The following is a 26,720-nucleotide window of genomic DNA, read 5'->3' as shown; positions in this document are numbered from 1 at the left end:
CTCAGCATCCTGTGGAGATCAGATGGTTGCTAAGAGAAGCATTACGTCACACGGTGTCAAATAAAATTATCTCTGAGGTAGTGGGAGCGAATGAAAAAGAGCATGCAGCTGACTTTCTTATTGAAAGACCAGCTATTTATTTCCTCTCACAGCAGGAGTAAAACAATGGTAAATGTAAACTGAATGCATCAGTGGATGACAGTTTCAATGCATGAGAAAAGCATCGGATATTGTTTGTTTGATGCCAAAGAATGGAGTCAAACTCTTGGCACGGATTAATCTGTCACTTGGTAAGAAGTGAAATGCGAATACAATATTTAGCCTAGTGTTTGTTAAATGTGTTAGACTCGTGCAAATCACACTTCTGCGGTTAATGCATTTATATAACCATACTTGTGCATATTGTTGGGCTTATGCAGTTGATTGTAAGCATTTCGTGCAACAATTCAATCCGAAGCAGGAGAAAGCCACTGATTTGCATGAAATTTGAAAGCAACTGATATGCAAAACGAAGCGGCCAAAAGCAAGAGATTATTGGATCTGAAGAAATGAGCAATACCCCAGATAACTGCGATTGTAGTGATTTATTTGTACAGTGAGGAAGCAGACTGTGCATTGCCTCCAACCAGATTGAAGGCAGATACCAGGCATTTGTGCTCGGGACAGAAACCTCAAACACTTTCACAGAGAGGACTCAACCGGAAGAACAGAAACAAACAAAAAAAAAAACAGATCCCATCTGATCTGTAAAGCACTAAAGTGAAGCATGTTTAAAGACAGAAACCAAATAGAAGTTAAAGCAAATAAAACTAAATACGTTTCCAGTGCCGGAGGATCACATCAGAACCCATTTACACGAGAGGCAGACACTGGCGAGAATTTAAAACGTAAACACTTTCAGAACGGCTTCCCCTGCGATGCCATCATTCAGCGAGAAATTAAGACGTATAAAACGTTAACAAAAGCAGCATGTAGAAAAAGGTATTACAAAAGACGGGCCAAGTCCTACAGAGATGGTCATGAGAGTGTGAGGGTCCGGGAGACGAGAGGGACGGTCTTGGGCTTTAAAGACAGGTTTGTGTGGACGCAGTCTTGCCCCGGTCACAGGGAGAAGACGAGTGAAAGCCTCGCGTGCCGTCTGGACCCCTCGGGAGCCGAACCACACCTAGAGGAAGCCCGTCGGCGTTCTGGATCTTCCTCCCGAGCATCGGGCTTCCCACCGGGCTGCTCTCCTGACTGGCCACCTGCTTCCTCCGCTGGACCCACGGGCTTCCCAAAGGGGTCAAGCTGCTGTCCGAGGAATAGTCCGCCCATCTGCGGCCGGGTTCGGGGCTCAAGCGGCCCTCGCTGGCCAGCGGAGACTTCCCCGAGTGGTGTGTCTTGCGCTGGGTGCAGGGACTGGCTCGTGGGCTGCTCCAGGGACTGGAGCGCGGGGACACCGCCGGACTCAGGTGATTGGGCCCGCCGCTCGTGGGGCTGAGCTTGTTGCAGGAGCGCGACTTGCGAGCCAAGCGCGGCGATGTGGGATTGCTTTCGGTTTCCGAGGAACTCGCGGCGGAGTCGTCGCCGTGATACTGCAACTCTCGAACGCGGCTGTTGAGCGAGCGACTCTTGCGTATCCCGCCGACTCCCTCGTCCCGCGACCGGTCCTTTGGGACCTTTTTCTTGGGCGGCTTGGTGCCGATTAGAACAACCTTCAATCCCAAAGACACTCCTGTGTCTCCTGCGACCGCCTCGTGGGCTTTCATCGCCGCCTCCACTTCTTCGAACTCCACGATGGCACACTCCTCCGTTCCCAGCTGAGAGTAACGCCCGCTCAGCTTCTTCAGATCGGCCGGCAAGTCCTTCCCGGGTTTGAGAACCCGCACGGAGGCGATGGCACCGTAGTTTCCGAAAGCTTTCAGCAGGAGCTCCATCAGACGCTCCTGTTGGGTGGCTCCTGCCTCTCCGTTGCCTCCGAGTGCGACTCCCAGCTCCGGCCAGCGCTTGAGTTCACTCAGCAGCAGCATGCGACTCGGCAGAGACTCGCTGGCGAACACCGGCACCGTCGTCCTGCGCCGCACCTTACGGCCCTCATCGTTCAGCTCCAGCAGCTCGGAGTGACGCAAGGCGTACGCCGTGGTTCTCCAGTCGCGCGTCAAGTGCTTGACCTGAGGACACGGAAACAGGATGCATTTAACCTTCAGGTATGACCATCAATCTTCTTAAGTCAACTTTATTTACATAGTGCTTTAAACAAAAAGAGATTGCGTCCAAGCAACTGAACAACATCAATTTTCAAAACACAAATTAAGATATTTTTGATGGAATCTGAGAGCTCTCTGACCCTCCATAGACTGCAAGGATACTTACACGATCAAGGCTCATAAACGTAGCAAGGAAATCGGTAACAATCCATGTGACATCAGGAGTTTGTAGCTTTGTGAAGTTACCCTTGAAACCCTGATGTCACATGGATTTTAACGATTTCCTTGCTACGTTTATGAGCCTTGATTGTGTAGAGAACGACATGAGGGTGAGTAATGACAATTTTCATTTTTGGGTGAACTATCCCTTTAAGATTCACACGACACTTTTCACCACTAAAGGATTCTCAGAAGTCGTCATAGTGCAGTAAACATCTATAATGGTAACGAACCACCAATAATTTTATGTTCCTATTTGTATTCCAAAAAATGTTAATTATTGGGATTAATCTCGTTTTATGGTACTTTTTTTTTATCAAGATGTTTACTTAAATTTTATATTGTTGGTCTAAATCAATATAAATGGCAAATGCTGTAGTGTTGTATTAGAAACTCCTTGAAAATGTGAAAACTAGTTTACTGGATTTTACATTTTAAAGGTAAGAAAACAAGGTAGAGTGTTGTACAATGATTTACGATGTTAATAACGGTGTAGGGGCATCAGTCGTCAACATGAGACTCCATTGTGAACCATTCAGCATTAATGCCTCAAAGAGAAAATAAAAAATCTTTGTTTCCATGTCAATGCACATCAAAGTACAGCTTCAACTGAGATGAGATTGAGTGAAAGAGCAACTCGGGCCAGGCTTCTTCAGAATGAGCATCAAAAGCAGCATGAGATCGCTGCAGAGCAGTAATTTAGTGCAGGGTACTCAAATAATCTGACAAATGCATTTCCCCCAGAGCTTCTCATTTTGTATTGAAACAGGAAGCTAAAGTGAAACATTTAAAAATGCCAGTTCCTTTTTTAAAATTACCAAACCAAATGATTTACTATCATCCACCGGTCCATAGGTTGTGCTTTCTCCTTTAGTTTCTTCATCTGCATTTTTCAAAAACATGCTTTAATAAAGAGTTCGGAGTCATGAACCGAACCAACCCACTCACAGATGAATCACATTGATTTGAAGTAAAACGCAGAAAGACGCAAAAACAGTTTTACAAGAGAATCAGCGAATCCCATGAAGTATTGTGAATGATGATCAGAAACGACAGAATGATATAAAACTGATTTCTGCTCATTGTTTAAGCAGCATGAAGACATTCAAGCACGTTTGTGAGATTTACACAAGTGGAGTGAACGGAGATCAATGGGATTCATCATTCGCAATGCATCATGGGAGTCGAGGACCGCTGCTCGGCTCGCCAAGACACTCATTTCCATGGTAACCGTGACTCCTCTGATTGGCTGAGCTCTCTTCAAGATTACGGGAAGTTCAGTTCCTCAGTGGAAACATGGCTGTTTAACCAAAAAATGTTGAAGTAATATTTAAATACAAAAAATGAAACCAATGACTCATGCCAATTATTCTACAGAGACAATGAATGAATGATTTTTTTGACTTCCAAAGCCAAAGTATTGATCTCATACATACACAATGACTTCAAATTTTGTAAATATTAATGAGATTTATGGATGGTCGCGAGATGTAAAAAATATGTGACTTTATATAGAAAATGTTAATGTACATATACTTAATTTTTAAGTGGAGTATACACACACACACACACACACACACCTTGTGTGTTTGTGTGTGTCATATATACACAATTTGTTTTATTTATAATAGAAATGTAAAAAATCTTTGTTTTAAATGCATTACATAAATATTTATTGTAAAAAAGATTACATTTATATATTTTGATGTGTCTATTCTAATTTTTTATTTAGTAAACAATACATTTTAAAAGCACGTGTCTGCTTTGAGTAAAATAAAACCGTTAATAGACAGCAGTTATTTTTTTTAACAGATGATGAAGTCTTGTGTAACTGGAAGACGAAGCCCTTACCTTCTTGAAGGAGGTGAGCAGCTTGACGCTGACGAAGCCCAGTTTGTTGCGGCGGACGTGTTTGAGCAGGAAGGCGTCGTGCTCCAGGTTCTCGTCCGACAGATAATATTCGATCTGTGTGACCAGTTTCTGGATGAGCTCTGTGTCCGGAGGCTGCCAGCTCTCCTCCTCCAGCTCCCCGCCGCTGGTCCCTGCTCCACTGAGAGACACACACCAAACACACATCAATCCACAGCAGGGAGTCCGTCTGTGTCCCATCGGCCCCATGAGGTCTCCGATTCCCCCATAATCCAACAGCCTGCGCGAACGCATGAGCATCACAGCTCGCTGCCCACGAACACCAACACACGAGCAGCACCGAGACCTCTCCATCTGACACACACACACACACACACACACACACACACACACACACACACAGCTCTGCTTCCAGCAGCAGAACAAATCTAATCTTTTCTATGAGATTCCACGGCTTACCTAGCCGTCTGCTGGAAATAACCTTCAGAAAACAAATTAAACTGATGACTCACTGCCTTACAGCACACAACCTTTAAAAGCGTGGATCCGCTCGGGACGGTCACACAAGCTCCTGAAGAGACCGAGGCTGGGAAGCTCTTGAAGCAGAGCGAGCGGCCCGTCTCCATCCACCCACTGCTGCGGAGCACAATAGCAGCGTCAGCCACTCATTAGTGCTCCACAACAATGCAGACGCACAGCTACTCGCATCACACTTAACACTCGCTCGTCCTCGCTCAGGAGGTCATGTGGGACAGATTTAATTACACAGAGTTTAGAGTCTCGCTGCGGTCACTGAGGACACTAGTGAACACCAGGGGTTTCCCAAGGAAGAGCTGGAGGATGAGTGGAACATTTTAGAAAATAAAGCAATTAAATTACTAATATTAAAGTATCCAATAAAAAAAATAAAAAAAAAGATTGATGAAAAAACATTGGGGGGGGGGGGGGGCTACAAGTGAAGTGCTTAGGGTCAGTGATTTTTTTTTTTTTTTAGATAAGTTTAAGTGTTTACGTTTTAAATTCCAAAACATTACAAAAAAATTGATTGAAATATATAAATTAAAATAAGTATTTAAAAAACTGGGGGGGGGGGCTGCAAGGAAGTGCTGGGAAACCGTAAAATAAAAAAACGTAAATTTTTAAACTATTAAATAAAAATAAAAAATTTATAAGAAGACTTTTAAAAGTATACACGCATTTAAAATTGTTTTTACTGGGAACCACAAGGAAGGGCTATTAGTGGAAATTATTTCAAGTAAATGTTTCAAATAAACTTCAAGGAAGTGCTGGGGTCTGAGGGAGATTTTAAAGAAACTAAAAATGTACAAAGACATTAAAATATACAAATAAAATAAATCTATAGGTAAACAAAAACATTAAGAAATAGGTGTATCTACACCTACTAAAGTGAGTAGCAAAAGCTCAGAAAATAAATTCTTCCAAATAATGTTGTGCATTTGTATAGTATATACTATATCGGTTTTAAATGAATAAATCAGGTTGTTACATTTAAAAAAAAAAAATGTGAATGTTGGTTCCTCACAAGACTATGATCTTATTTGAAGGATGTCATCTAAAAGATTGAAAACCCCTCATCTAGACGGATGTTTGGCCGTCTATCGTGAGATGCTTGTCATGTATAGGAGCATTACATCATGATGTTGGAGGACTTCTGGAGTGGACAGATCTACAGGAGCTGGAGCAACAGGTCTGGTGTCATTCCTACCTGAAGAGCTGCGACAGGTGTCTCTCTCACACACTCACACACACACACACACACACACACACACACACACACACACACACGGGGTCTGAAGCGCAGTTAGAAATGTGCACTTTCATGCGGTCAAGCATCGTGTGCGAGGCTATTTATAGTCTTGAAGCGCGGCTGGTGTTTGTTTGGATCACGGATGGAGAGATCAGTGGAAACCAATGACTATATGTGAGACGGTTATAAATATGCGTGATCGAGTGTCTCTACCTGGATTTATCGTGTCTCCCGATCTCGTCCTCGCTGCCGCTGCCCGTCTGGAGCTCGATGGTGTTGTATGAAGGCTCCTCGTCGGGCTCCTCGTCCTCCGCAGCCTGGATGGCGACGGTGATGGTCACCGGAGCGCTGATCTCCCGCGGCTCCGCGTCCGGCTGCGGCTGCTCGGTGCTGGAGCTCATGATCTGCGCCGTGAACGCCTCCTCTTCCGCGGCTGCGCTCGACGGGGAACCGGCTGCGACGCGGTACGGCGAACACAAACTTCCCAAGCGCGCGTGAAGATCAAAGGGAGCCGAGAGGACGCGCTCCACGGCGGACCAGAGCGTCCAGAATCTGCGCCACGGAGACGGAGCCGGAGCCGAGCTGTCAGAGGAGGAAGAGGGGACGGGTTTGGGTTCGTCTTGAGCTGCTACTTCCTCATATGTAAGAGGCTTTGTGTGTTTGAATCGAGCTCTGGGATTGGGCCATGACGCCTCCCCAACCCACCAGCAAAGCTGAAGCCAAGAGGGCGGCAGCAGGAACGCGACGCAGCGCAGGAACGCGTTCATCACGGCGGACATCTCTTCGCGTCTCTTTCTCGTTACTTGGAGAAGCCGCGAGCGTCCCGTCGACGCGTTTAAATCAGAAAAACGCTGATCGCTTCACGTGAAGACAATCAGAAGAAGATCAATCAACGCGCGACACACTTTATCTGTAATCAGATAACAGGCTTTACATCAGCGGATTCACTGCTCCGAGAGAAACCCTCCAGAACAAACACAATGAAGGCAGTGGTTTCATTTCAGTTATTACAAATACTAAATCACTAAATCCCAAATGATTCGGTTTAAGTTAAGGCATACGTGTAAAACATGTAATGTGTGTGTGTGTGTGTGTGTGTGTGTGTGTGTTGGCCTATATCATGGCATTGTGGGACGTTACTTAGAAATGGTTACAGATTACACGTTACCCTATTTAAATATTAATATGATGATAATTTAATTTTAAAGCACAGCCGGCATCAGACTTCAGCAGCTCTTTTTACTTCGAGATCCTTTTGAGGTTAAATACACATTTAAATTCAGTTTAATAGTTATGATAGTGTTTTTCAAATCTTTGCACAGCTGTGACAGGAAGCACTGGCATCTTTGAAAAAAAAATGCAGGCTATGTATACATACATACACACAAATATTTATCCAAAATATCCTAAAATAGATCTCTATGAGCAGCGTTCTGGAGTTATTTAAGGTGAAAGTGTGTGTGTGTGTGCGTGTGTGTGTGTGTGCGTGCGTGTGTGAGTCATTGCTGTGATTGATGTGTGTGTGCGGGGCTGAGCTCAGTCGTGAGTGACGTCACGGCCGTGTCCCGCATACTAATGATGCGCAGCACAGACTCGAGCAGCTCCAGGTTCAGTTTAAGATGCTTCTCTTCTGTTATTTGTAAAGCAGTGAAACTCAGGAACAGAGCCTGAAAGAAGCGTCTCGTGTGTTCAGTGCTGGTCTTTATTGAGCAGCAGTAGTCTTTCTGTGGTTCTGATCTGTCTGACCCGTGTCCTCCATCACCAGCTGTCTCTGCTCTGTTCAGTCTGAATGTGTTTTTGGGAGATGCAGCTTTCCTGCAGCAGTTTTTATAGACACTGAACGCTGAGGACCTTTATGTTCATGAGTGAATGCATCGCTATTGATGAAGCACACAATGCAAACATCATCATTTGTGTCTGAATACAGAAGTTCTCCACCAGCAGGATGAGCAAGCGCTATTTCTACATCTGTTTTCCAGAATAAGCCAATAATTCATCATGCAATGCACTAGTTTCTTCATGAGATGCATGTGAAGCCATCGTCCATCATGAGGTCAACAGCAGAACTCACACTCGCTCATAGACACTCATCAGACCTGTGTCCAGCTGTGCATCTACACAACACTCATTAAAGCCTGAGCTGACTTTATACTGTTTTTACATGCTGTAGTGATGCATAATCCCCATTCAACACAAAATGAAGCAATTAATTGCACTTGGCATAAAGAAAATGAAGCCTAAGTGAAGATGATTCTCAGTAGAGACTTGTTTTATTCACATGAATTCAGTGTAAATTAAAGGCAGTATATTGTTTGCATTGTGCACCGGTGTAATTCCTCATTGTGAAATGAGTCGAAGGGAACCATTATTAAATGACCTTTACAGATCCATATAAATAACCACATGAACGGAAAATTAAAACATTAAAATGGCAAGGTGTTATTCTAAAAAAAAACAAAAGACAATGTAATAATACTTTGGTATTTAAGCTGGAATAGTGTTTTCTTGAGATGAAGAGAGTGATGTTTGTGAGGATGAGCTGGTTTTGCTGTGAACGCTGATGAACATCTGTTTGCTTTTCTGAAACACATTCAGAGCATCAGCGTGGTTTGTCTGTGGATGATTTTATGCTGGATTATTCACAGATTTTATATAAAAAAAATTCTTTACCAAAGATTAATTTAAAATATTTATAATGCATTTTAAGCAATAACTGAATATCAATAAATTTATACTCTTATGTCAATTATGAGAAAACTTCTGTGGATGTCTGTAGAACAGTTTTAAAACTGATTCACTGGAATTAATTTTATTTTATTGCATAACATTACTTTGCAAGGCTTCAATAAGAAAAACAAACTTGGGGGATACAGAAGAAAAACAAACAAATAAACAAACATACTTTATGCTTTTTATTGGAGGTAGTAATGACAATAGTAAACATCAAATCAAAAGTGAACACTAAAGGCCAAAACGTCGTTATTAGTCTACACAGACGGAAGAATAGAAGGAGGATGGTGAAGCCATGAGAAAGAGAGAAACTTACATTTCGGTTTCATTTACTTTATTATGATAATAACTATGAACATGTTTTTAATGGACTTCTTTTTGTTTTATTATTAAAAAAAAAACTTTTAGCGGAAGTCTCGTACTTCCGCCGGAACTCTCCGTTACTGTTTACTAAAAGTTGGTTGCTAAGGACGCGCAGTGACGCGCAGTCTGCGGTGAAACACTGGAGATGCGCTCGAATAAACCGCAGGACGCTCGCAATAAAGCGCTTTCTGCGCGGATCCTTCCGCCTGCGGTGAGAGACTGACTCAGCTTTACTACAGTGTAGTAGATATATAGTAGTTTGACTGTCTCTCTCTCTCTCTCTCTCAGGTACTCAGCTATCAGCAGCATCTGGCAGCAGTGCGGTCTTTACTGCCCCACAGACTGAGCAACGCGTCTGAGGTAGAGAAATAGTGCCTTATTAACTCAAAACATATGATATCTCGTGCAAATTAAAATAACATATATGTATCCTTATGCACATTAATGGACATATCTGTCATGCACATCTGTATATCCGTCAATAAGCATTAATATAATTCAAGGACATATAAATAATTGTATTTAAAATATTTATTGTGTATTGCATATCAATTTCAATAAAGTTGCATATGTAAATAAAATGATATGCATCGCTGTTCAAAAGTTTGTGTTTTTAATAAAGTCTCTTCTCAAGGCTGCATTTATTTGATCAGAAAAACAGCAAAAGCAGTAAAATTGGGAAATATTATTAGAATGTAAAACAGCTGTTTTCTGTGTGAATCTGTGTTAAAGTGTAATTTATTTCTGTGATGCTGCACTGTATTTTCAGCATCATTCCTCCAGTCTTCAGTGTCACATGATCTTCAGAAATCATGAAACATGTTGAACACAGTTGTGCTGCACAAGATTGATGCGTTCTATGTTTCAGGATTCACAGATGAATAGAATCTTTACTGTAACTTTTGATCAACTGAGTGCGTCCCTAATGAATGAAAGTAGTAATTTCTTTAATACCGACCCCAATCTTTTGAACTGTAGTGTATTTTATTTATATAATCAGTGTTTGATATACAGTAGTTTTCAGTAAGATGTGCATTTATTTCTTCCAAACTGAAAGTAACTTTAACACTGTGACTTTATTCTTTTGCTCTCGATCTGAAGTTATCCAGTGATCTTCAGAAAGCACTGAATGTGGACTCGTTGAAACCAAACCCGTCCAAACCCGGTACAGAACTCTTCTGTCTGCTAATAGACAATTATAATATGGTAGTGATGTTTAGAGTGCTCTGTTGCAACTGTGTGTGTGTGTGTGTGTGTGGGTCAGACGCTCGGCTGCAGCTGCGCGCTCCGGTTCTGTCCTGTGACAGCCAGCTCTCGGCTGCGGGTCGCTGTGTCTTCTCTCTTCCTGTGGCTCTTCCTGTGGGGATGGTGGTGGATCTGGGGCCCCAGGTGTATCGTGTGAAGAGGGCCACACACAGTGCGGGGTCCACGTCCCCTCAGAGCAAAGCAGCGCTCGCTCACACGCGCGGTGAGATCACAGGAACACCACTCAGAGATGAGTGCTTCAGTGTTTCAGGATCACTGAGATACTTTATTAATTTTTAATAAAAAAAATTTTTTCGCATAATTATTTTAGTTCTTAATACACTTTTATTTTAGTTATTATTATTTTTATTTTAGCTTTTAATAATTTTTTATTTAACCTTTCATTTATTTTTTATTTTAGTTTTAAATTATTTTTTATTTTAGCTTTTAATTAGTTTTTGATATTTATTTTAATTTAGTTTTTTATTTTTATTTTAGTTTAGCTTTTTAAATTTTTTTTTAGTTTTAAACATTTTGATTTTATTTATTTAATTTTTTAAATTGTAGTTTTTAATCAGTTTTTTATTATAGTTTTTAATTATTTTTGTGTTAGTTTTTTAGTTTTTATTTCAGTTTTTAAATATTTTTTATTTTATTTTTTATTTAACTTTAAATTGTTTTTATTTTACTTTTTACTCTTTTTTTCTGTTGTAAAATATTTTTTACTTTAGGTTTTACTTATTTTTTTTTTACGTTTTTAATAATTTTTATTTTTATAATTTCCATTTTCACTTTAGTTAAACACAAAATGAGTTTAAGAGTCAGTCATTCTGCGCAGATCGTAATTATCACATTATTATTATCACACAGGAAGTCTGCGTGACAGTTCTGTCCCGTGTTTCCCGTCTGCCTTCAGCTTCAGAGATGACATCACTTCCTGCCCAGAGAGACTGGATCTGGACCGGTATCCTGTTCATTTAAAAAACACCTAGCAACTGCATAGCAAACATGTACAAGCAAACTCGAGACAAGAAAACTGATAAACACTGTATTTAAGCATTATTTTTTTAAAAATAGTATTAGTTTTTAATAAAAATGTGAGTATCATAAACAGTATTTTAAATACTTTTTAGTATTTATTTATTCACGTTTGTGTGCTTTCCTGCACTTAACACCATATTTAAACGTTTTAACGTTTGTTTTTCACAAATATATTATTTACAGTATTAAAATATATTTTTTTAAATAAATAATAATAAATAAATAAAATGCAATACTATTGCAAATGAATAGAAATAATACTATATATATTTTTAATCAGCATGTGAATGAGCATGACACAGTTCCACCAGCAGGTGGCAGCACAGTCTCTCTCAAGGCAGGGTCATTCAGCAGACTCAGTGTAGTTAAGACAGTGACCTGTGACCTCTGACCTGTGTCCTGCAGGCGTGGGCTGACGGATGTCCCTCATCTGGACTCGGCTGAGAATCTGCGTCTCCTCAACCTGCAGCACAACCTCGTCTCACACCTGCAGGACCTGCCTCACCTGCAGCGCCTCGTGGTCCTCGATCTCTATGACAACCGTGTGATTGACATGTGTGGAGTCTCCTCCCTCACCTCGCTGCGTGTGCTGCTGCTCGGGAAGAACAGGTGTGTGTTTGTGTGTGTGTGTAATCTCACAGGAATGCGCACACCCTGCTCTTAAAACCAACACCACTCCAATTAAACTGTCAGCGTTTGATATCTGAACTAAAGCTGGCATGTTTCATCGAATAAGTTTGGAAACCTCCAGATCATATTCTCAAAAGAAAAACATCAAGCCCTTTTTGAAGACCATGCTTTGTGACTGCATTATTTCCACAACAGTTTCAGTAACACTTTACTTGAAGACTTCATTAAAATGCATTCTGAAGTTCTTCATAAGGAACATTATAATGCAGTATATCTCTTCATAAGTAATTGCTATGAAATGCATCATAGATTCTGTGCATCTGCGATTAAATGATTGTCATGTGTTAATTCATTGTACTTTCTAAAAGTGTTTATTCAAGACATTATAAGGTGCATAAGAAGGCATGATTAAATGCATAACTGTTTTGAAAAGAATGACACAATGCAAAACAGATTTAATTTCTGCATTCTATAATTTCTCATGTTGGAATCAGAGTCGTCTCTGCGTGTGAAGCGTTCTCATGCTGAATGCCGCAGGATCTCATTACTCTGTCAGTGTTTGTCTGAGTCTCAGCGTCTCCTGTCCACACGACTCATTCAGTCGTTCTGAGCGTGTTTTCTGTTCATCTCATCTGCATTAATCAGTGATAAATGAATGTTTGTCCTAGAATCCAGAGGATCTGTGATGTGGACGGCCTCACTAGACTTGACGTTCTGGACTTACATAGTAATCAGGTACAGCTTCTCAGGCAACATCGCATGTGATTTTATTATTATGAGACACTGACATCTCATGCCTAGTCTTAATAAAGGTTCAAATTCAGTGTGATGTGGTAGATGTGTCTAATGAACTATTTTCTACTAGCAAAAGTGAAATGACATGCAAATAAAATTGAAATAAAATGTTTAATCAAAACATCTTCCTGTCTGTGGTGAGGTATGTAGGATTTTTCCAATCAAATAAGTGCTCTTAAGCTCCGCCCCTGTAGCTCATGCTCATCTGCATACACATTCTAAGAGCCACGCCCACATCTCAGCATCCAATCAACAACGAAACCACAGAACCAAGTCCCGCCCAACATTTATTCATCTCTTACACTGTGTCACAATACGGAAAAAAAGATCAATACTTCAGTTTCATCATGACTTTAACATGAGTAATGTCAAAGCCGTGCATATATCACAGTTCATGTAATATGGAAATAAAAAAACATGATTTTGACCATCTGAGGTTGACCAACAGTAATTTCGTGTTACTGAAGGTCATGTTTTGAACTCTGTTCATGTAAAGCAGCAGTGTGGATGCTGATTGGTTGATTGGTGCTGTACAGAAGTAGCTCCGCCTCCTCACTGCTGTCAGTAACCCATCACAAATCCTCAGCATGAGAGGAGGTGCAGGGTGTTTTTGAGGGCGGATTGCTAATTTCCAGCCTCAGTCTGTCATTTACTTCCCACGTTAGTCTATTTTAATCATGTTAAGTGCTGGTGTGGCTGCTTTCTGTCACCTGTCGGACAATGGCTTTATTGATTCACTGCTTTTGAACAACAACAATTTGTGCCTCTGTGTTTCTTTATGAAAGTCTTTCTTTTTTTTTTGCTGTAACTTTAAACATCCATACAGGCCCGAATTCTTCACTGCACGGTGGTCTGGATGTTGTGATGACGGATGCACGTGTGTGTGTGTGTGTGTGTGTGTGTGTGTGTGGTTCTCAAAGCATTTCTTCAGTGGGACTCTGTCTGCAGTTACAGGCTCATGTCAGACTGATGTTGATGCATCAAATGTGTTGCTTAATAAATTAGACACAGGACATTGTTTTTTCTTTACTACTGTTTGTAAACCACAGTAAACATCTGTGATGCTCCGCTGTATTTTCAGCATCATTCCTCCAGTCTTCAGTGTCACATGATCTTCAGAAATCAGAATAATATGATGATTTACTGCTCGAGAAACATTTCTGATTATTATCAATGTTGAACACAGTCATGCTGCTCAATATTTCTGTGGAAGCTGTGATTAATCTTTTAAAAGAACAGCATTTATTTGGAATATAGTTCATTTTTTGTAACTGCTCTCTCTCAGATCTCTCAGATTGAAAACGTGTCTCGTTTGAGGAATCTTGGTTTGTTGAATCTGTCTGGAAACCGCATCAGTCGAGTGGAGAATCTGCAGGGTCTGAGCTGTCTGACCGAACTGAACCTGCGGCACAACAGCATCACGTCTGTGGTGAGGATCACACACACACACACACACACACACACACACACACACACACACACACACACACACACACACACACACACGCGAGACACACTCACATACGAGAAAGATTCAGTCATCCAGAGAGTCAGGATTTCACAGACTGGGATTCACGAGGGGCTTCGTGAGATGATGAAAATAGTGACGTTTTTTTGTGTCTGGGGCAGAGCTGCTAAATTTAGATGCGGTCAGAGAGAGAGAGAGGATCAATTCAGGCTTTCAGACAGCAGTAGCAACACACAAGCAGCTATCCAAAAAATCCTAGCAACCACTTTGAAACTTCTTAGCAACCATCCTCATCACCCTAGCAACCACAAATTGATGAAAACAATATCTGCTGTTTCTGCTGTCGAACACTTCCTGCGTGTGTGTGCTGAATTTGAGCATCTCTCCCCCCACACACACACACACTCTCCCCTCCCCCGCAGTCCTGCTCTTCCGCTGCCCCTCCCGTCAGCGTGTGTGTGTGTGTGTGTGTGTGTGTGTGTCGGGCGGGTGGATCGGTGTGCCAGTGGCTGTGGGATGCAGCATCATCTCTGTGTCTCTGTCTCTCTGTTTGTCTGCAGACGGATGTGGAGAATCTTCCTCGTCTGCAGCGTCTGTTTCTCAGCGCTAACAGCATCAGCAGGTAAGAGCTTGTTTAACCCCGTCCTGTCTGAGGACGTGGCGTGTCCTTGTCCTGCAGCAGTGCGGGGCTGTGTGACAAACACACGGCCGAAGCCTCCGACAGTCGCCCAGTGTCCCTGATTCTGTAACCATGGGAACATGTTCTTGCTGTGTTGTCATGGTTTGAGTGCTGTGGTTGCTAAGGGAGCGTTACAGTCTGATGTCTTGATGCAGTGTGATGGGCCGAGCGCTCCAGTGTGTGTGTGTTCCTCATTACTGCTGTGTCATACTGCTGCATCCAGAGCCCTGCGCGCGCACGCGTGTGTGTGTGTGTGTGTGTGTGTGTGTGTGTGTGAGTGTGTGTGAGTGTATGTGTGTGTGGGTGTGTGTGTGTGTGTGTGTGTGTGTGTGTGTGGGTGTGCGTGAGTGTGTGTGTGTGAGTGTGCGTGTGAGTGTATGTGTGTGTGAGTGTGCGTGTGTGTGAGTGTGTGTGTGAGTGTGCGTGTGTGTGAGTGTGTATGTGTGTGTGTGTGTGTGTGTGTGTGTGTGGGTGGGTGGGTGTGTGATTGTGTGTGAGTGTGATGGTTTATGTGTGAGTGTGTGTGTGTGTGTGTGTGTGTGTGAGTGTGTGTGGGTCAGGGTCTGTGGGCGGGGCTAATAAGTTACATTAATTAATTTATTCAGTTTTGGCCAGTAATATGGAAGCATGTTTCTCTCGTGGAATGAAAAAAGAAAAAAACGTGAATGCAACTTTTTATCACACAAATCAAAATTTATTTCTTGACTTTTTTCTTGAAATGTGGATTTTGCAATTCTATTTTTTTCCCACTGTGATTCAGAGTTTATATCTCGCAGTCATAGCATCATATTCTCAGTTTATATCTGAATCACTAAACTATTTTTGATTCCGTGGTGGAAACAGGCTTCCGTACGGAGGGAAGTAACACAACACTGTTCCAGTTTATTTCTCTGAAGCTGTATTCTACTAACAGGGATCAGGTGTAATGAGTGTATTCTCTGACTGAAGTGTGTGGTGCGCAGGTTTGATGCGCTGGCCTGTCTGTGGACCTGTCGCTCTCTGAGTGAGCTGAGCGTTGATGGGAATCCTGTCGCGCTGGAGTCATGCTACAGACAGACTCTCCTCCGCTGCTGCTCGCCTCACCTTCAGCTGCTCGACATGAAGCGCGTCACAGTGAGTCCCTTCCAGCCTCTTATTATTTGGAGAGGGATTTGCAGAGAGGGTGGGATCTTATGCTTTCAATGCTAGCTTGCTATTTCTAGCATTTCCGAAATCGCCTACTATACCATTAGAGACCTATACCTTTAGTTACTCATTAATTAGTAAATCACATTCAGACAGACAGGGAGTCTGTAGCCTGATCTCCATCTCTCTCCGAGTGATCCCGGACAAGCCTCCAAAACTGCAATGCATGCTGGGAAGCAAACAGCTGGGGGGATAGCAAATCATCTGAAAATAATCCTCTCTGATCCACACACACACACACAGACTTCACAAATGCCTTTATGTGCTCCTCTGCTGTGTGTGTGAGTGTGTGTGTGTGTTAATCACTTCCTGACAGTCTGCTGCTGTTCTGCAGGAGGAGGAGAGACGCACGGCGAGTGTTTCAGCACGAAAGGAGGAAGAGAAGAAGAAAGAGAGTCACAAACAGGCTGCGCACAAGGTATAAAAACACACACTTCATCACCGCACCAGAACTCCCGACAGATTTCTGACAGCTCAGAAAAATCAACTCAATTCAGAGAGAAAACAAAGTCCTCTGCTGGAAGTTGTTCTGGTTTTAAGCCAAAATAGTTCTCAGAAAGCAAGACTCCTTATCTTCAGTCATTGTGCATCTCAAGTAAAGAATGTTTTTTTCTTACTGCAGTCGTTGTGTGGTGTGTGAGGGATTTCTTGCATGCGTGACTGTTTTTGACCGTGTGCTCACACACACACTCACACGTGCAGGAGAGGTGCATTTATCACCTGTAATGCACTGTTTGTGGGTGGAAGCATCTCACACGTGCATGATGGGATATGGAGCTCATCCAGATATCTGGATGGAACTAATCGAATGCTTTTGGATGAGAGCGATGCTTCAGCTCTGACATCTGTGTGACAGATTCAGTCCCAGGATTCAGTCTTTATTCTCTAGGAGCAGCTGGAGGTCAAGAACATAGAAAAACAACAACTGTTCAGACCCTTATTATGAATATTGAACAGTTCAGAAACTGTAGATGAGTGAATCTCATCAAAACTGTTAGTCAAGTTCATATTTTAAAAAGTTAACTACACATTTGCATGTTCACGGTTCTCTGATGTTGGTTAATGGTCACATGAAATGCAGCATAGTTTGCACTGTTGATTTTGATTGTTTTTATTTTAAACCTTTGTTTAAATCTATTTGCTTTATTTTAATTGTTCGAAGTTGACTAGTCGCTGATGACGTCATTAATGAGCAAATAAGCCCCTTGTGCACATCTATGGCATATGACACAGGCTACATGGCTATTGCTCCTATAACAGCTCATTTCAATCAGTTATTTTGCCTTTGGGTCGTTTTATTTCTCACAGATTTTTGCTCATTCTAAATCAGATACAGATAAAGTAACACAGTACAGATTACATTCATATGAATGCATTAGTGAGAGCGATTGCGTGTTTGAATTATTTCTTCATGGCAGCGTCTCTCTAGTAGAAGTGGCGCTGTGGGATTTAGTTATCAACAAATATATGCTTGAACTTCACAGTTACTCAGCTATTTTGTTGAGAAATCACAGAACTAAATTATCATTTAGTGTAAGTTTACAGTAAATTATATAAAACCATCCTAAAAACCTGAGACATCTTCATGAGATTCACCCAGAGGCTGCTTCTTTACTGCAGCTGTAGTTTCACGCAGTTCTGGAAGGATCTAATGGATCTAAAGCACTCTGTCTTTCTTTTGTCGCAGGAAAGACGTCGACTCGCAATCCAGAATGCAGCACAGCAGTGGGAGGGGCTTAAAGCCTGCCTTGAGCTTCCTGCCCAGAATGGCTCAAAGGAAGACATCAGTCCAGAATACAGCCCCGCCCACAGCCCCGCCCAGACCAATGGGAACACGCAGGAGACATCGCCAGACGAGCCCAGGTGAAGGTCACTCGTGAGTGTGAGATTGCGTGAGTGTGTGCAAAGTGTGATAATGCGAGAGTGTGACAGTGAGTGAGTGTGTGTGCGAGAGTGTGACAGTGAGTGAGTGTGTGTGCGAGAGTGTGACAGTGAGTGAGTGTGTGTGCGAGAGTGTGACAGTGAGTGTGTGTGCGAGAGTGTGAGTGAGTGAGTGTGTGTGCGAGAGTGTGACAGTGAGTGAGTGTGTGTGCGAGAGTGTGACAGTGAGTGAGTGTGTGTGCGAGAGTGTGACAGTGAGTGAGTGTGTGTGCGAGAGTGTGACAGTGAGTGAGTGTGTGTGTGTGAGAGTGTGATAGTGAGTGAGTGTGTGTGTGTGCGAGAGTGTGACAGTGAGTGTGTGTGCGAGAGTGTGATCGTGAATGAGTGTGTGTGAGAGTGAGTGAGTGAGTGAGTGTGTGTGTGTGGGAGAGTGTGTTAGTGGGTGAGTGAGTGTGTGTGTGTGTGTGTGTGTGTGTGAGAGAGAGATAGAGTGTGAGAGCCTGCAAGAGTGTGACAGTGAGTGTGTGTGCGAGAGTGTGATAGTGAGTGTGTGTACAAGAGTGTGACAGTGAGTGAGTTTGTGTACGAGAGTGTGATCGTGAGTGTGTGTGAGAGTGAGTGAGTGAGTGTGTGTGTGTGCGAGAGTGTGATAGTGAATGAGTGTGTGTGAGTGTGAGTATGTGTGCGAGAGTGTGAAAGTGAATGAGTGTGTGCGAGAGTGTGATAGTGAATGAGTGTGTGTGAGAGTGTGAGTGTGTGTGCAAGAGTGTGTTAGTGAGTGAGTGAGTGAGAGTGTGATAGTGAATGAGTGTGTGTGAGTGTGAGTGTGTGTGCGAGAGTGTGAAAGTGAATGAGTGTGTGCGAGAGTGTGATAGTGAATGAGTGTGTGTGAGAGTGTGAGAGTGAGTGTGAGTTTGTCTGCAAGAGTGTGTTAATGAGTGAGTGAGTGTGTGTGTCTGTGTTTGTTTGTGAGAGAGTGTGCAAGAGTGTGATAGTGAGTGTCTGTGTGTGTGCAAGAGTGAGTGTGTGTTTGTTAGTGTGATAGAGAATGATTGTGTGTGCGAGAGTGTGACAGTGAGTGAGTGTGTGTGCAAGAGTGTGACATTACGTGAGTGTGTGTGCGAGAGTGTGATAGTGAGTTTGCATGCGAGAGTTCGATAGTGCGTGAATGTGTGTGCGAGAGTGTGATAGTGAGTGAATTTGTGTGCGAGAGTGAGTGTGTGTGTCTGTCTTTGTGTGTGTGTGTGTGTATGTGCCTGCAAGCAAGCGTGTGTGTATGCAAGTTTGAGAATGCGAGTGCGTGAGTATGTGTGTGAGACTGTGTGTATGCAAGTGTGAGAGTGTGAGAGTGAGTGTGTAAGACTTTGAGAGAGAGTGTGTGAGTGTGAGAGTGTGTGAATGTATGTGTGAGTGTGCATGTGTGTGTGTGAGAGAGAGTACATGCGTGTGTGTGTGTGTGTGTGTGTGTGTGTGTGTGAGAGAGAGTACATGCGTGTGTGTGTGTGTGTGAGAGAGAGTACATGCGTGTGTGTGTGTGAGTGGACCTGTTTGACCGGTGTGATTCTCTGTCACAGACGCTTGAGTCCGCTCACAGTCTCAGCCGGAGGGAATGAGAGCAGGTTAAGATCGGCCAGTCGACCAAACAGCCCCAGAGACGCCAGGTACATCTGACCTCTTCACTGACTCACACTGACATGCATCAGAGTCAGAACTGGCCAGCTGCTCTGAGTTTGTGCTCATGATGCTGTGATGGTTGGGATGGTCATGATGGTTTATTTTATTATTTAATAAAAAAAAATTATTTTACTGATTTAAATAACTATTGCTAAAAGTTTTATTTTAATAATAAGTGACGTGACATACAGCTAAGTATGACCCATACTAGGAATTCAAGCTCTGCTTTTAACCCATCCAAAGTGCACACACACACACACACACACACACACACTGTGAACACACACACACACACCAGAGCAGTGGGCAGCCATTTATGCTGCGGCGCCCGGGGAGCAGGTGGGTGTTCGATGCCTTGCTCAAGGGCACTTCAGTCGTGGTACTGAGGGTGGAGAGAGAACTGTACATTCACTCCCCCCACCCACAATTCCTGCCGGCCCAAGACTCAAACTCACAACACTTCAATTGCGAGTCCGACTCTCTAACCATTAGGCCACGTCTTCCCCAATTTTGATTGTTTTTGAATGATTAATTTATTTTAATTGTATATATTTTTATTATTTAATAGTTGATTTATAAATCATTTTTATTGTATGTTATACTAAACATCAGATTAATCCGGTTATAAGAGACGATGCCTGATAGACCAGGCACTTTTGTGTGTTTTAATACTTGCTAAAAGCATCAGTGGTCCACAGACTGATCAGCTTCTTGGCTGCTCTCTTTGTAAAATAGCTCCATTAAATGAATGATTTTCAGCGTAGGAGCAGAGTAATTAGTGAACGAGCAGAAGTGCACTACAGATGCATGAAACAGCGTCTGCGCTGCAAGTGTTTCTGCTCGGTCTGTGGGCAGAGAATTACAGCGTCAGTCACGTGTGTCTCATCAAGAGCATTCATTAAAAACGCATTATTCCCCTCTAAATTAACCTCTCAAAATTGAATCTCTCAAAACCAAATTGCTCCAATCATAATTAACAAAACCACACTGGAAACACTGGTGACTGACTGACAGCTGCTTGTGTTTCTGATGCTGATTCAATGCTTTATTCACCCGTCAGTCAGAAATACAGTTGGTTTATCAGGGTCACATGAATTAATCACTTTGAGATTTATTTGTTTTGTATGCACACAAGCTTGTAATGTGATTATCATGTATAAATTCAAACACAATTGAAGCAATATACTCTCTGGATGACAGATCTCATTTAAAGGATTAGTTCACTTCCAGAATAAAAGATTTTCTGTCATCAGTCGCAAATAAATTAAGGTTTTTGAGGAAAGCATTCCAGATTTTTCCTTATATAATGGACTTCAATGGGGATCTTTGGGTTGAAGGTCCAGACTGCAGCCTCTACAGGATCCCAGCCGAGGAATAAGAGTCTTTTCTAGAGAAACCATCATTTTCTAAACAAAAAAAAAACATTTATATACTGTTTAACCACAGATCTGGACCTTCAACCAAATGTTCCCCATTTAAGTCCATTATATGGAGAAAAAACCTGGAATGCTTTCCTTAAAAAAATCTAATTCTTTGACATCTTTGTGAAAGATATGAACATCTTGGATGACACGGGGGCGAGTAAATGATCATTTTTACTCTGGAGTGAACTAATCCCGTGAACAGGCTGGAGTTCATCCAAATGTTCCTCTCAGAGGAGTCTCTGTCCGAACATGTTGAAATCCTTCACACAGTCGTGTGTAACGGGAGACTCCAGCTCGTCTCAGTCATCAGAGGAACGTGTTTGTGTTCGCAGGCCGCAGGACGCCGGCGGGCCCAATGTTCAGAGTCTGTCCATGTCTGACATTCACCTGGCGGAGCTGGACGGCGAGACACTGCGTCTGTTCGGCCCCGGGGCCCTGGAGACTCTGGATCGCTGCTGGGGCGTTCAGACGGCCGCGAGCGTCACCGCCGTCGCCTTCAGATACATGCACTTCGACTCCATCATTCCCATGTTCCTGCGCATCCGCCTCAAGTTCCCAAACCTCACGGTGAGGATCACAGCGGTCGGGAGGCACTTGCAGATGTTTGAGCTCGAGCAGATTCAAATGAATCAGTGCAAGCACAGCAACCGGCTCCGATAGTGTTTCAATAGTCTGTAAGCTGTGCTAATGACATAACAAGTTTGCTTATTTATAGATCTCAATAATATTGGGTCATATTATATAGTTTAGTAATATCCCATCAGCAAGAGTGCTGCTTTTCTTCAATATCTGCACCACTGCAAATGTGATATACTGTGGATTCATAGAATAGCTCAATATTTCTTCCATTCATAATGACATTCACTTGCTTCATTTCTGAAAGAATCAGCAGTTTTAAGTAATTGAGTGAGTCAGTGATTCAGTGAATCATTCATAACGATGCTCACTTGCTTCAGTTCTGAACGAATCAGCTGTGTGAATGAATCATGAGACGTCTCTGTTGCCCTGCGCAGCACCTGATGTTCATGGAGACGAGCATCACTCATCTCCCTCAGCTGGCGGCTCTGGCTCAGGTGCGGCGTCTGGAGCAGATCACTGTTGATCCCGAGGGGAATCCTGTGGTGAGACTGACGCTCTGGAGATCCTTCCTCATCTACAGACTGCAGCACCTCAACCTGCAGAAGATCAACGGCACCGAGGTCCGAGCAGCGGCAGTCAGTGTGTGTGTGTGTGTGTGTGTGTGTCGGGAGCCTGTGTGTGTGATGATGTTTGTGTGTTTCAGGTCACCATGAATGAGGTCATAGCCTCGGAGAGGATGTTCGGTGCTTTGGGTCACGTCGCTGCTACAGAAACACCACGCTGCCGCCTGCTGCTGCTGTTGGAGGAGTCCAGGTGTGTGTGTGTGTGTGTGTGTGTGTGTGTGTGAGAGATTCTTCAGCACAGACTGAAACACTCACATTACCTGTGAAAAACCTGTGTGTGTGTGTGTATGTGTGTGTGTGTGTGTGTGGGTGGGTGTGTGTGTGTGAGACGACAGGCCAGTGCATGTCCACAGCAGCTGCCATCCTACAGTGTGTGTGTGTGTGTCCAGGATTATTTAATCCTCTGAAATCTATGGTATTAAGTAAAGTTTCTTCTTGTGCTCTTCAGAAAATCTTTTCATCCGTCTGCTGCACCCATGAATCCTGGGAGATTAAAAAAAAAAGTCATAGCAATTCATAAAATTAAAACTCCATGGGTATTTTATTTATTTATTTATAAAAAAATATAATCAATGATTTTTTTTTTTTTACCCGAGCAGTAACATTTTCTTTATTTTAAATTAATTTAAATTTAATTGTTTTTATTCTATTATTATTTTAGGTTAGCATTGACTTCAAATGCATTACTTTATTTGTTCAGCAATTTTAATTTTAATGTTTTTTTTTTGTTTGTTTGTTTTTTCTTTTTTTATTATTATTATTTTAGGTTGGCCTGTACTTCAGATGCCTCATTTTAAATTAAGTTTATTTAAAAAATATATATTATATTATAATTTTAGGTTGGCATGGCCTAACTTTATTTGTTAAGAAGGTTTGTGTGGTTCTTGTTGACTGTAATTCATCTCCACACTCCCAAATCAAACGACACACAGTGGATCATTCAGACCGCACTCATGAGCATCTCAGATGCAGTGGTCCTGTTGAACGTGTGTCCGTGGCTCTGTCCTTCTCTCTGCAGGAAGCGGCAGCTGCAGTTCCTGCTGGACGGACGCGGACGCAGAAGCGGTCAGAGTCCAGACGACCTGAAGGAGAACGGCAAACAGCTGGGAGACACTTTGAGCCGAGCTCTCTTCAGCTACCCCAGCAGACTCTCTGACAGCCCCGAGGTGAGACCAGCACCACATATACTGATGCTGATCGATCACGTCCAGCATCACTGACTGTGTGTGTGTGTGTTCAAGTTTTCAAGTTTATTTGTGTATCGCTTTTTCCAATACAAATCAATACAAAGCAACTTTACAGAAAATTACGTTTCTACAATATTTAGTAGTAGCTTATAAGTGGTGACTGTCAGTTTGTGCACGTATGACAGGATTTGTAGAATAATTTGATCAGATGCAACTACACTCACAATTTAAGATAGATGCGTTTTTAGTCTACATTTAAACAGAGAGAGTGTGTCTGAACCTGAACATTATCAGGAAGGCTATTCCAGAGTTTGGGAGCCTAATCTGAGAAAGCTCTACCTCCTTTAGTGGACTTTGCTATCCTAGGATCTACCAAAAGTCCAATGTTTTGTGACCTTAGGGAGCGTGATGGGTTGTAGCGTGGTAGAAGGCTAGTTAGGTACGCTGGAGCTAAACCATTTAGGGCCTTATAGGTAAGTAATGATAATTTGTAACTGATACGGAACTTAATAGGTAGCCAGTGCAGAGACTGTAAAATTGGGGTAATATGATCATATTTTCTTGACCTGGTAAGGACTCTAGCCGGTGTATTTTGGACGACCTGTAGCTTGTTAATTGAAGAAGCAGGACAACCACCTAGAAGTGCATTACAATAGTCCAGTCTAGAGGTCATGAATGCATGAACTAGCTTTTCTGCATCAGAAACAGATAACATGTTTCGTAGCTTGGCAATGTTTCTAAGATGGAAGAATGCAGTTTTTGTAACATTGGAAATATGATTTTCAAAAGACAAATTGCTGTCTAATATAACACCCAGATTTCTGACTGTAGAGGAAGTTACGGTACATCCGTCTAGTTGCAGATTGTAATCTACAAGATTCTGTGTAGTGTTTTTTGGTCCAATAATTAATATCTCTGTCTTATCCGAATTTAATTGGAGAAAATTATTTGTCATCCAATCTTTTACATTTTTAACACACTCTGTTAGCTTAGATAATTGAGAAGTTTCATCTGGTCTCGTTGAGATATATAGCTGAGTATCATCAGCATAACAGTGGAAACTAATCCTGTATTTTCTAATAATATTACCAAGGGGCAACATGTATACTGAAAATAGAAGGGGACCTAGGACGGATCCTTGTGGCACTCCATATTTTACTGGTGATAAATGAGATGATTCCCATTTAAATAAACAAAATGGTAACGATCGGACAGGTAGGATCTAAACCATCTTAGAGCCTGCCCTTGAATACCTGTATAGTTTTGTAATCGATCTATGAGTATGTCATGATCTATGGTGTCGAACGCAGCACTAAGATCAAGTAAAACTAGAAATGAGATGCAGCCTTGATCTGACGCAAGAAGCGAGTAATTTGTAATTTTAACAAGTGCAGTTTCTGTGCTATGGTGGGGCCTAAAACCTGAATTAGAGTTTTGTGTGTGTGTGTATGTGTGTGTGTGTGTGTGTGTCAGGAGGGCGGCGCTGACGCCTCGGAGCGCTCAGAGATGGTGCAGCAGTATCTTCGAGGGCTGATCCACAGAGCATCCGCTCACTGCGTGAAGGCAGACGCTCTGCAGAAGCTCTGGCCGTCGCTCTTCAGTGAGATCGTGAGAGACTGTGTTCTGGAGATGAGAGACAGACAGGCCTTCAGACAGACACGCCTCCAGCGGCTCCACAGCCAATCACAGACATGAACACTGTTATCGGAGTCGATCTGCTCGTTCCTGTGGTTCCTCTGATGTTCCTAACGGTGTTCCTGAGGAAATACATGTGTCACATACAAACCTCAGACATGACAACCGTTTAACTGACCTGATGAAGATTCTTCTCAAACTGCTGCTCTGTCGTGATGGTAATTAAGTTGAAAGAGAAATCAAACTATTTTATTTTTATTTTACTTTATTTTCAACCTGTCCTCCAACCAATACGCTCGTGTAGGTCGTTTGTCCAAATCCCTGAAATACGACCCATCAGAGCGTATACTTAAATTGCGCCCCTATCGGCAAAAGGTCGTTTTCATATTTATTTTGTACTCTTTTATTTGCACTCTGGTTTGCGTTTCGTGTAGCTCAGTTGCTAGATTATTGCGTTATACCTTGACATGTAATTATGCTATCATGGGTTCGATCCCAGGGAACGGACGTGCACGAAAATGTATATGCTCAATAAATCATAATTTAGGGTTAGGTTTAGGGGTGGGGTTAGGTGTGGTCATTCGAACGAATAAGATATGTAGGAAATACTGTGAGATCGGTGTAAAACACCCACACATTGCATTTAAATAAACGTTCATTTTGGTTGGTAATGAACTTATACGTCATTTCATGACGACAGACGCAACGCGATGCTGTTATTATTTTTAACATTTAACTTAACTTTAAAACGTAAATATAGGTCGTAATAAATGCTTGCACAAACGACCTATATGGTCTTTTTTTTTTGGAGGACAGGCCCTTTATTTTAATTTTGATTTCATTTTGTTAGGGCCCAAGCTGCAACAAAAGTCATTTATAACATTTTATTTTTATTATTGTATTATTTTAGGTTGGAATAATCTTCATGGGTCTTACTTTGTTCATCAGTTTTATTTTATTATCTTATTTATTTTTATTGTATTTTATTAGGACACATGCTGACTGTCCGTTTTATTTTATTTTATTTTATTTTATTTTATAATGATTATATTCCTATTTTATTCAGTTAACAGCTCTAAACATTTCAAGATTTTAAGATGAAGACGGTTTATGGTGAGAACAAACCTGCTCTTGAGCTGCATGATCCGTGGAGTTTTGACTCATTTCTAAACACTGCATTAAATTGAGTTTGTGTAGATAAAGTGTTTGCATCAAGGTGTGTGTGTGTGTGTGTGTGTGTGTGTGTGTGTAGAGTGTGTTTAAGGCCTTTTGTTCATTCTGCTTTTATGTCGCTTCCTCATATTGAATGTCAAAATCAAACCATATGATCCTTCCTGTGCACTGATTAATTTTTTGTATTTTACTGATTAATAAAAAGCTAATAGTGGAAAAAGTTTGACTGACCTGAATTTAGTTGGAGAGACAAACAAAACATTTTTCACCTTTGTTTAAATAGAAACCGAAAGCAAGTGTAAATGGGTTCAGCCTTTCTCTCTCTCTCTCTCTCTCTCTCTCTCTCACACACACACACACACACAC

General features: G+C 42.1%; 2 protein-coding genes across 3 annotated transcripts; one reads left to right on the top strand and one right to left on the bottom strand.

Moving 5' to 3' along the window:
- Nucleotides 1-569: 569 nt before the first annotated feature.
- Nucleotides 570-6,973, bottom strand: larp6a (La ribonucleoprotein 6, translational regulator a). Its single transcript, XM_052531384.1, has 3 exons — nt 6,256-6,973; nt 4,257-4,455; nt 570-2,150 (listed from the first exon to the last, which is right to left on the bottom strand). The coding sequence occupies exons 1-3, from the start codon at nt 6,819-6,821 to the stop codon at nt 1,065-1,067; spliced, it is 1,851 nt and encodes a 616-aa protein (XP_052387344.1). The 5' UTR covers nt 6,822-6,973; the 3' UTR covers nt 570-1,064.
- On the top strand, nt 5,382-26,563 carry LOC127934173 (leucine-rich repeat-containing protein 49). 2 transcript variants are annotated; one of them, XM_052531383.1, is made up of 18 exons: nt 5,382-6,017; nt 9,424-9,495; nt 10,237-10,300; nt 10,400-10,603; nt 11,251-11,344; nt 11,827-12,030; nt 12,720-12,786; nt 14,132-14,275; nt 14,875-14,936; nt 15,956-16,106; nt 16,513-16,596; nt 17,866-18,041; nt 19,634-19,720; nt 21,490-21,724; nt 22,171-22,356; nt 22,440-22,549; nt 23,378-23,525; nt 25,020-26,563. In XM_052531383.1, the coding sequence occupies exons 4-18, from the start codon at nt 10,501-10,503 to the stop codon at nt 25,239-25,241; spliced, it is 2,073 nt and encodes a 690-aa protein (XP_052387343.1). In that variant the 5' UTR covers nt 5,382-6,017; nt 9,424-9,495; nt 10,237-10,300; nt 10,400-10,500; the 3' UTR covers nt 25,242-26,563. The 2 variants fall into 2 exon arrangements, with proteins under 2 accessions (XP_052387343.1, XP_052387342.1); XM_052531382.1 differs by lacking the exon at nt 5,382-6,017 and adding an exon at nt 7,139-9,346.
- The last annotated feature ends 157 nt before the right edge of the window (nt 26,564-26,720 follow it).

Source organism: Carassius gibelio, chromosome A18 (assembly GCF_023724105.1).
Source record: "Carassius gibelio isolate Cgi1373 ecotype wild population from Czech Republic chromosome A18, carGib1.2-hapl.c, whole genome shotgun sequence".
NCBI classification, from domain to species: Eukaryota; Metazoa; Chordata; class Actinopteri; order Cypriniformes; family Cyprinidae; genus Carassius; species Carassius gibelio.
This window is presented reverse-complemented; position numbering and strand designations above follow the sequence as displayed.

Bases quoted from the DNA above. Each gene is read 5' to 3' on its own strand.
- larp6a (XM_052531384.1), bottom strand. From the start codon at position 6,821: ATGTCCGCCGTGATGAACGCGTTCCTGCGCTGCGTCGCGTTCCTGCTG. The intron at 4,456-6,255 runs GTAGAGACACTC...TGTGTCTCTCAG, and splicing joins GGGAGACACGATAAATCCAG to TGGAGCAGGGACCAGCGGCG. The intron at 2,151-4,256 runs GTAAGGGCTTCG...CCGTGTCCTCAG, and splicing joins TGCTCACCTCCTTCAAGAAG to GTCAAGCACTTGACGCGCGA.
- LOC127934173 (XM_052531382.1), top strand. From the start codon at position 9,281: ATGCGCTCGAATAAACCGCAGGACGCTCGCAATAAAGCGCTTTCTGCG. The intron at 9,496-10,236 runs GTAGAGAAATAG...CTCGATCTGAAG, and splicing joins GACTGAGCAACGCGTCTGAG to TTATCCAGTGATCTTCAGAA. The intron at 16,107-16,512 runs GTGAGTCCCTTC...GCTGTTCTGCAG, and splicing joins TCGACATGAAGCGCGTCACA to GAGGAGGAGAGACGCACGGC.